The sequence below is a fragment of the Rhincodon typus genome, chromosome 22, assembly GCF_021869965.1.
Source record: "Rhincodon typus isolate 14 chromosome 22, sRhiTyp1.1, whole genome shotgun sequence".
Taxonomy (NCBI): Eukaryota; Metazoa; Chordata; class Chondrichthyes; order Orectolobiformes; family Rhincodontidae; genus Rhincodon; species Rhincodon typus.
Genome location: NC_063353.1, coordinates 38582581 through 38592150, shown reverse-complemented (window position 1 = coordinate 38592150; position 9570 = coordinate 38582581). Strand labels below are relative to the sequence as shown.

Here is a 9570-nt window from a genome sequence, read left to right as displayed (position 1 = left end):
AAACGTCAGCCTTCCTGCTCCTCTGATGCTGCTTGGCCTGTTGTGTTCATCCAGCTCTACACCTTGTTATCTCCATTCATGCGTACTCTGTTTTCTACCAGCCAGCCAATCTTCTATCCATGCTAGTGTTACGCCCAACACCATGAGCTCTTACTTCTCACAATAACATCTCTTGTGGCACCTTATCAAATGCTTTCCAAAAATCCAAATACATTATACCTACAGGGTCCACTTTATCCACAGATCATGTTACTCCTTCAAAAAACTCCAATAAAGTGATAAATTAGTGACTTCCTTCACTTGGAGCTCACAGGAGCAGAGTTTCTGTCTTGTGTTCATTTAGTGGCCAAAGGTTTAGCTGTTTTGAAAAGCATTTTTAAGCAACTTTCACTCACTAATTTGCATATCACTGAACGCAAAATTTACCATGACCCAATGTGGACTGGCTACCTTCTAGAAAATATTCTTATGTTAAAAAAAAAATTCCTTGATATTTTGACTAGGTAAAACATGATTATCGAAAAGTGAAATTGGGTACACACCATTAAACATAGTTCCAGTGCACTGCCTGTGAATAATCAAGATTCCCTCCAAACTGTACAAGTGCATGGTCACACAACAACTTGGAATATCCCACACAGGAAGAAAAGGGGCCCCAAACAAAGGGCATGCTCCTAGTAAGATGCGTGGATAAATGGCTTCACAGCAACCCCAAAGGGAATGCTCAGAGCTGGAAGCCAGCAGCACACAGCAAACAGAAACCTTGGTGGCACAGTGCCTCAGTGGTCAGCACTGCTGCCTCACAGTGCCAGGGACCTAGGGCTGATTCCACCCTCGGGCGATGGTCAGTGTGGAGTTTGCACATTCTCCCCGTATCTGTGTGGGTTTCCTCCGGGTGCTACGGCTTCCTCCCACAGTCCATAGATGTGCAGGGCTAGGTGGATTAGCCATGGAAATTGTGGGGTTATGAGGATATGGTAGGAGTGCTGGGTCTGGATGGGATGTTCTTTGGAGAGTTGGTGCGAATTTGATGGACTGAATGGCCTCTTTCCACACTGTAGGGATTCTATGAATTAAGAATCTATGAGAAGGAGTGATGCCTGCAACGCTCTGAGGTTGATGTAGTCTTCCAATTCTGGCTATTTTTGTTTCCTGACTTTCTGCAGGTCCATCACCAACAACCTTGCCTTTAGTCTGGAATTGCCCAAATTTATTCACTTCTTCCTATCCTCCTTCAGTCGCCACCTGTCCAAATAGTGCCTCCTTTGACCTGGTGCTAATTTTTGGTCTGATTCACACTTCTATGAAGAGTTTGGTACATTTTACTGCATCAAAGGGACTGTATGTTGTTGTTAGTCGTTTTATTTACAGGACTCAAAGGGACTATTGGGTGAGAAGGAGGAGAGAGTCCTCTTCACTGAACCATGAAAATCACAGAGAAACAATTGCCTCCAGCCAGCACCTCCTGAATCCTGAGCAGCGACATTGTAATTTCAAGTCTGCTGTCTTTGTGATCATGGAATGCAGTGTACTGGGAGTTGGATGAGGCACACTGAGCACAAACGCAGGTCAAGAGGATTTACATTGGCTGTGTCAAAGTTAATGGCTTTATATGGGCAATTAAACTAATGTCCCAATCATAGACGTAATTGCTGTAATCAGGGAGGGTACTTCAACTCTATTAATAGGATCATGCGATTGGATGCCTGTTCATTGACCTCTGAGTGAAGCATGAAAACGGTGAGGCGCGTCTGTGCTCAGGACTAGCCGTCAGTTTCAAGTCACACCATGTTCCCAAAACTAGAGGACCACTGTGTGAGTTTACAAATCCTGGCAGGGACTGGTCCAAGCCTTGCTGTTTGCATCAGATTTGTGCAGAATCTGCAGCGAAAATAAAACTGTTCAGCTGTAAATCCCAGCACCACAGTCTGGTTCACTTGAGCAGCTCCAGTACAAAGCAGGAACGGTGGGGGAATATGGTGGTAATGTCACTGGATTAGTACTCTGCATTACATGGGTTCAAACCCCACCGGGGCAGCTCCTGGTGTCTAGCTTCAATTAACATGGCAGTTGTATGACACAGTGACAGAAGCGTCCCTACTTCTGGGCCAGAAGGCCTGACCTCCAGTCCCAGCTGCCCTGCGGGTGTGTGATAGTGTGTTTGAATAGGTTGGTTGAGCAGTGGCAGGAAGTGCTGGGTTGTCAGCTTTGTCTCATCGCATTGGCACATTGGCACGGGCACCAACAACGACTGAAACAGGTCAGGGTGTTTCAGCAACACAAGCAATTCCTTGAGGCTCAGGCTATGAACTTCCATGGTCACCACTGTATACTGTTTTGTTTTGTTTTGTTTTCTTCTTGCTAATCTTTGCCTGTTTCCACCTTACATTCTCTATATACTGAATTATCTGTTCCTCTGTATCTTCCTCCCTTAACCTCTCTCTCTGTATCTATCACTATTTCCAATAGCATCTATATATTCTTCTTTCTCATTCTGTGCACACTTCTATTATTTTAACTCAATTTGTTATTTCCAAATATAATCTATTGTACCTACTTGGACACATTTAGCCATGTTGTTGTGTGAGAATGTGTGCATCTGCATGTGTGAGTATATGTTAGTCTCAGCAATGTGGGAGAGGTATTAGTTTGGCCTAGGCCTATCATACTGTATTCCAGCAGGATTCAAAGCCATAGCAGGTGCGGAAGAAATGAAAGGATACACTCTACCTTTCTGCTTTATTGGGGACATCTCTCATCCATTCTGTAAATTATCATATAAATTAAGGAGTCCTGCATTTGTAATGTATTGCAATTTTTTGCATATTGAAATGTTCATTTTCACACAATCCTTTTTATTATTTGGTATTTTACTTTCATTTTAATGATTGTCTATAACTATGTTTGGGGCCATGATTACTTGCCTTTGTATTGACATAATAATTCCGCAACTGCCCCAATTGAGGATTTTTCAATCAATTAATTCTCCTTCAGAGAGGCAGAAGGAAGCCCATCCCTCACTCTTTGCTGGCCAACAGGAACTATACAGTGGTCTCCTGAAAGGAGCTTCCCTCCCCTCTGTGGCACTGTGTGTGTGTATGTGTGTGTGTATGTGTGTGTACTTGTGTATGTGTGTGTACTTGTGTGTATGTGTGTGTCTGTGTGTGTATGTGTGTGTGTGTGTACGTGTGTCTGTGTGTGTACGTGTGTCTGTGTGTGTGTGTGTGTCTGTGTCTGTGTGTGTCTGTGTCTATGTGTGTATGTGTGTCTGTCTGTCTATCTGTGTGTGTGTGTGTGTGTGTGTGTGTGTGTGAATGTGTGAGAGACAGAAAGAGCCTCACTGGGAGGGGAAGATTGTCTCTATGTGGCGTGCATGACATGCTTTTATCACAAATGGTTAACAGAAGAAATCTTCACTTCTCCATTAACTTGTAAATAAAATAGATAGAGCATCACAAAAATTAACAGGGCAGATCTCCTGCTCCCTGGTTCAAATTGTCACGCTTCATTTAACATAAGGTACTGAACACACCTGGCTCTCTCCTTGCAGAGATGAATATGCATCCAACACCACCCACCCACACAAAATAAAAAATATCATTCACATACAGATTGGAAGAGTGTATCAGATGTCCTAGCTGGCACCCACTTAAAGTAAGGTTGCTTTTAAATGTGGCAGCACAAGGGCTTACTTTGGAAAGTTCCTGTTTAAAGATTTAATTCCCAGATTCCTTTTTTTGACTGGAGAAGGTTGCAAAAAAAGTGAATAGTCTTGGGATTTTCTGCTAGCACTGTGCATAATTGCCTTCAGTTAATACCGAGGGAAGAATGGGTCTCTGCACCAAGACTCAACGAGGTTTGAGGGATTCTCGGGCCATCATCCCTGTGAGGTCTCTCTCCCAGAGCAATCCAAAATTGCTTTGCTTTCCCACCCTAACCTTGTACTTCATTTTTTAAAATTCATTCATGAGATATTGGCTGGGCCAGTTTTTATTACCAAATCCAAGTCGCCCTTGAGAAGGTAAGGTGCCTCCTTTAATCACTGCCGTCCATTTGTCCTAAGTGGATTAACTATGTCATTAGGGAGGAAGTTTCAGGATTTTTGACCCAGTGACACTGAAGGAACAGCGATATATTTCCAAGTCAGAAGTTGAAGGGAACTTGCAGATGGTGGTGTTCCCCTGTATCGGCAGCCCTTGTCCTTCTAGATGGTAGTGGTCATGGTTTTGGAAGGTGCTGTCTGAAGAATTTCTGCACTACATTGTGTAAACAGTACACACTGCTGCAAATGTGCACTGGTGATAGAGGGAGTGGATGTGGTACCAATCAAGTGGCCTGGATTTTACCTGGATAGTGTCAAGCTTCTTGATTGAAGCTGAACTCAGCCAGGTGAGTGGGGAGCATTCCATCATATTATCATGACTGGGCAGTAATTGGCTACTTGGATTTCTCCTGCTTTTTGTATACAGGACATACGTAGGCAATTTTCCACATTCTTGGGTAGATACCAATGTTGTAGCTGTTCTAGAACATGTTGGGTAGGGGAGCAGCAAGTTCTGAAGCACAAGTCTTCAGTACTATTGCTGGAATGTTGTCAGGTCCCATAGCCTTTGCACTATCCAGTTCTTGCAGCCATTTCTTAATATCACATGGAGTGAATTGAATTAGCTAAAGGCCAGTATCTGTGATGTAATGCTGGGGACCACTGAGGAGGCTAAGATCATTGCAAATGCTTCAGCTTTATTTTTTTTTACTGATGTGCTGGCTTCTTCCTTTGTTGAGGATGGGGATATTTGTGCAGTGAATCCAATGAATTGTTTAATTGTCCACCATCATCCATAGCCAGCTGTGGCAGGGCTGCGGAGCTTAGATCTGATCCATTGTTGTTGATTTGCTTAATTCTATCACTTGCTGCTTATGCTGTTTGCCATAGCTTCACCAGTTGACACCTCATTTTTAGCTATGCCCAATGCTGCTCCTGACGTGCCCTCCTGCACTCTTCATTGAATCAGGGTTGATCCCCTGGCTTGATAGCAATGGCGGAGTGGGGGAGATGCCAGGACATGAGGTAGCAGATTATGCTGGTGTACAATTCTGCTACTGTTGATGGTTCACAGTGCTTCATGGTTGCACAGTCTTGAGTGGCAATATCAGTTCGAAGTCTATCCCATTAAGCGTGGTGAGTGTGCCACAAAACACATCATATCCCCAAGGATTAGGTAGTGGTCACTCTTACCAATCCTGTAACGGACAGATACATCTACAGGAGGCAAACTGTTGAGGATGGGGTCAAGTATGTTTTCCCCTCTTGTTGGTTCCTCCCTACCTCCTGCAGAACCAGCCTAGCAGCTATATCCTGGTAGGACTCAACCAGTTTGGTCATGAGTGGTGCTCCTGATACACTGCTGGTGGTGGACATTGAAATCTCCCATCCTGAGTGCATCTGTGCCCTTGCCACCCTTAACGACACCTCCAAGTGATGTTCAACATTGAAGAGTACTGATTCATCAGTCAAGTGGGCAGATAATCAACAAGGTTTCCTTGTCCATGTTTGACTTGATGCCCTGTGAATCCAGGGGTGCCAGAGTCAATATTGAGGACTCTTAGGGTAGCTCCCGTCTGACTGTATACCACTATGCTACCATCTGAGTCATGTTGGTGGGACAGGACATATACCCGGAGATGTGATGGTGTTGTTTGTGACAGTGTGCAAGTGATCCTCATGGAATCATACCGTTGTCAAGCTAATGCTTGACTAATCTGTGAGCAAACTCTACCCGTATTGGCACTAGTCCCCAGATGTTAAGGATTACCTTGCCATTGTCATTTCCAATACCTTTGTTGATGCCATGTGGTCTGTCTCATTTCATTCCTTTATTGAGACTTTCTAGCAATTGATAGAACTGAATGTCTTGGTAGACCATTTTAGAGGACTGTTGAGAGTCAATCACGTTGCTGTGAGTCTGCAATCACACAGACCAGGAACAGATAGCAGATTTCCTTTGCTACAGGGAATTCTCACTTGGTTTACTGGCCATCTTACATACCCCTCCATCTACCCGAGGGTCAAATTTACTGGCAAGGGCTCCCGACAAGAACAGAAGAGTACTTTTCCTGGGGTAATTTCACAGCCTGTATTGAAGAATGGGGTTAACACAGATCTACGTTTTCCCAAATTTTCCATTGTTAACATTACCTTTGTAGCGAGTAGCCGAGTCAGGTAGATCTCAGACACCATCTTACTGCCCCGATCTCCCTCCTTCTGGTCTCCGTGCTCATGGTTCTTGACCAGGTGCCAGACCTTGACCCCTGTCTCCAAGTCAGGTGTGATCATCGGAGTGCGAGAGCGCAAACTGTCAGGACTGCCCGTATATCGGATCATGGTTTCTACAAGAAAAACAGACAGACTTGCATTCATGTAGTGACTTTCACGAAGGCTTGAGACCTTCCAAATTGCCAATTTTTCCTGGAGAAAGGTAATTAACCGATACAATGGATGAAGGGCAGAGGAGGGTAATTTTCTTCTGGGCTTCATGTAGCTGTTTGCTGGAAATTGGAGACTGTTAAAAAGTGGATTTTCTTAGTATTTACTGTGCAGCATAAGATTGCATTTGACACCTATTACTGTAGTAATTAACCTTCTAAAATAGCAGAATATAAAAATAAAGGGAAGAATTTCAAAACAACACAGAGGTCATGACGCACATTATACTAGTATCAACAAAATAAAAACTGAAAGAACTGCGGATGCTGTAAATCAGGAACAAAAATAAAGTTCCTGGTAAAGCTCAGCAGGTTGAGCAGCATCTGTGAAGGTAAAAACAGAGTTAACATTTCGGGTCAGTTCTGAGGAAGGGTCACCGGACCCTAAAACGTTAACTCTGTTTTTTCCTTCACAGATGCTGCCAGATCTGCTGAGCTTTTCCAGCAACTTTGTTTTTGATACTAGTATCAACAGTTTATTTGGTGCCAATTGTACCCTATTATCAGTGTCCCGTCTTTGAAAGTTAGAAGGATTTGTTGTCAGAAGGAATGAAAACTAACCTTCAAAGGGACATAGGCAAAGGGACAATGGTCACATGATGTCATGTGGAGTTGTCCCATGACCAGTGGCCAAAGAGTTCAGACAATTAGCCTGGTCCTAGAAATATGACATGATGGTTAAGTGTCCAAGGACGGAGGGATGTTCTTGTCAGGCAGTCCTGAGATAGCTCCTGGGATAGATGGACCAGAATAGGAGGAGAAAGACCCAGAGAATGTTTCCTAACACTTCGACTAGAGAGCAAAATGTGGTCCCTACCATCTTAAACGGGACCAAAACATTCTGTGCTGACATACTGTGTGTTCTCTTATATCAGTGAGCCATCCCCCACTGTCAATGTTGTATGCTTCCTTTATCTAATATCTAAACTGCTGCTTAACAAACTCGATAAAATGTCAAAAACTAGCTACAAATCGTCGACTGCCTGAGATAGGCAACTGTGATCACGAAGCCCCTAAAATCAATAGGCTGGACCATATTACCAACACTGTCAACTCCCCAAATTTAATCCAGCTTTGTGGAGACAGAAAAAAGAACTGAAAAACCACAGTGTTCCAGCAAAGATCAGCGCAAGCTGGAATACAATACCTCATTTTCTACTTGGGGACCCTGCAGCCCTCCAGACTCAATATCAAGTTCAATAATTTTAAGGCCTGAACTCTCCCATGTCCTAGCCTCCTATCCTACACACCAGGCCTTGTTACCACATAGACTGCCATTACACACTACCTATCGTTAACCAATTAAAGTCTCCATTAACAGCTATTCACCCTCCTGGCCAGATCATTATCCACTCCTTCGTCTGTCCAACTGTTCTTCTCTGTCTTTGGGCTCTATCCCCACCTATTGCTTACTCCTTACCCCTCCCCCAACCCTATCTTCTGCACATAAACAGACATTTTGTTAGCTACCATTGGTTCTGAGGAAGGGTCACCAGACCCGAAACGTTAATTCTGATTTTTCTTCACAGATGCTGCCAGACCTGCTGAGCTTTTCCAGCAACTTCTGTTTTTGTTTATGTGCTAAACAGATTAAATTCCATGATGTCAGCTGTGGGGATGCACAAATGGATTACTTATTCCAATTATATGAAAGGTGGGTTTGATCCAATCACTCCCGAAAACTATCCAGGGCACCTGTTCCCGATCACAGCCCAGTGCCTTCACTTTCTGATCATCAAATAGTCATCCCCTGCTGTAAACTTCACATGTGTGCACATATGACTAGAGGGGGATGGCAGAGCTATTGTGAACCCATAGTCAAATCTGCTGGTGGTAGTCACTAGAGCCAGACATCAGGGCTGGACCCATAAGCAAAGTATTGGAAGTATATCTGTGTCTATAGAACCATTACTTCATCAACAGTCATCGTCTCAAGGTGAAGAGGATGGATATCAGTGGGAAAGTGTAAATGCATTTAAGGGACAGCGTGATAAGTACATGAGGGAGAAAAGAAGAGATGAGCGTACAAGGTTACGTAAAACCGAAAGAACTGCGGATGCTGTTTATCAGAAACAAAATTACCTCAGAAACAGTTCTGAGGAAGGGCCACTCGACCCGAAACATTAACTCTGATTTCTTTCCACAGATGCAGCCAGACCTGCTGAGCTTTTCCAGCAATTTCTGTAAACACTGATTTGGACTCTTTGAACCAAATGGCCTATTTCTGTGTTGTAAATTCTGTGTAACTGTACATGTTAATTAACATTCTGCCATCTACCTCTGTTGTGCAAACTCCAAACTTATCATAGCACTTAATCCTCATGGGATTTCACTTTCCTGTGCCAGTGAATAGATGGATGGAATGAAATTGCAGAGGAAGATTATGGGAGTGCAAGGACTTCTCTGTAAAAAAAAAAGAGGGTCTTTTGAAATGAGGTGGGGAGAACAGAACTCACCGTATTTGCTGGCTGAGGTTCGAGATACAGTTGAATTATTGGCAGCGTTGTATGCTGTTGTTTGTTTGGGCACCAGGGCAACCACAGAACCATCTGTCACCTGCAGAGAATTGGGTTTTTTTGGGAATCAAACAGAAAATATGGAAAACTCATTAAGCAACTCAAAGACTTTGTTTTTTTTTTAAATTACATGTAAAGTAACACATATTTGGAGTGATTACCAGTCAGCAGCCTAATCAAGGGATTCAGATAGTTTGAACAGACAAACATTGGATACTCCAGGAAGGATTACAACCAAGGATTCCAAAGGCTTTGAGTAGTATGTTCCACCTTATCATTAGTTGGCATAACAACAAAAAGCAACCAAAGACATCAAGGACTTTTGTCTTACACTGCTGATTCTGAATTTACTTCCAGGAAAGACTATTTTCCTCTGTCTCAACACACACACACACACGCACAACAACAATTTATTTAGATAATATTGTTTGCTGCCATAATTTTATGGCATTGGCAATGGAACTCTTAAAATGTTCAAGGCAATAACATTTTTGTTTATTGTTTTTCATTGGAAACACTTTTGCCTGGCATTCAGTCCTCCAGCATTGGTGGTGCTGTGATATAGGAGTCA

General features: G+C 43.2%; 1 protein-coding gene across 1 annotated transcript in view; it reads right to left on the bottom strand.

Moving 5' to 3' along the window:
- Positions 1-5861: 5861 nt before the first annotated feature.
- The window catches only part of LOC109919248 (plexin-A4-like), a 503825-nt gene continuing 500116 nt past the window's right edge, over positions 5862-9570 (bottom strand). The window contains exons 25-27 of the mRNA XM_048609992.1: positions 8940-9039; positions 6197-6387; positions 5862-5963 (exon numbers count right to left, since the gene is read on the bottom strand). Of these exons, the coding sequence (XP_048465949.1) occupies positions 5862-5963; positions 6197-6387; positions 8940-9039 (393 nt within the window). The remainder of the gene's footprint in view (positions 5964-6196; positions 6388-8939; positions 9040-9570) is intronic.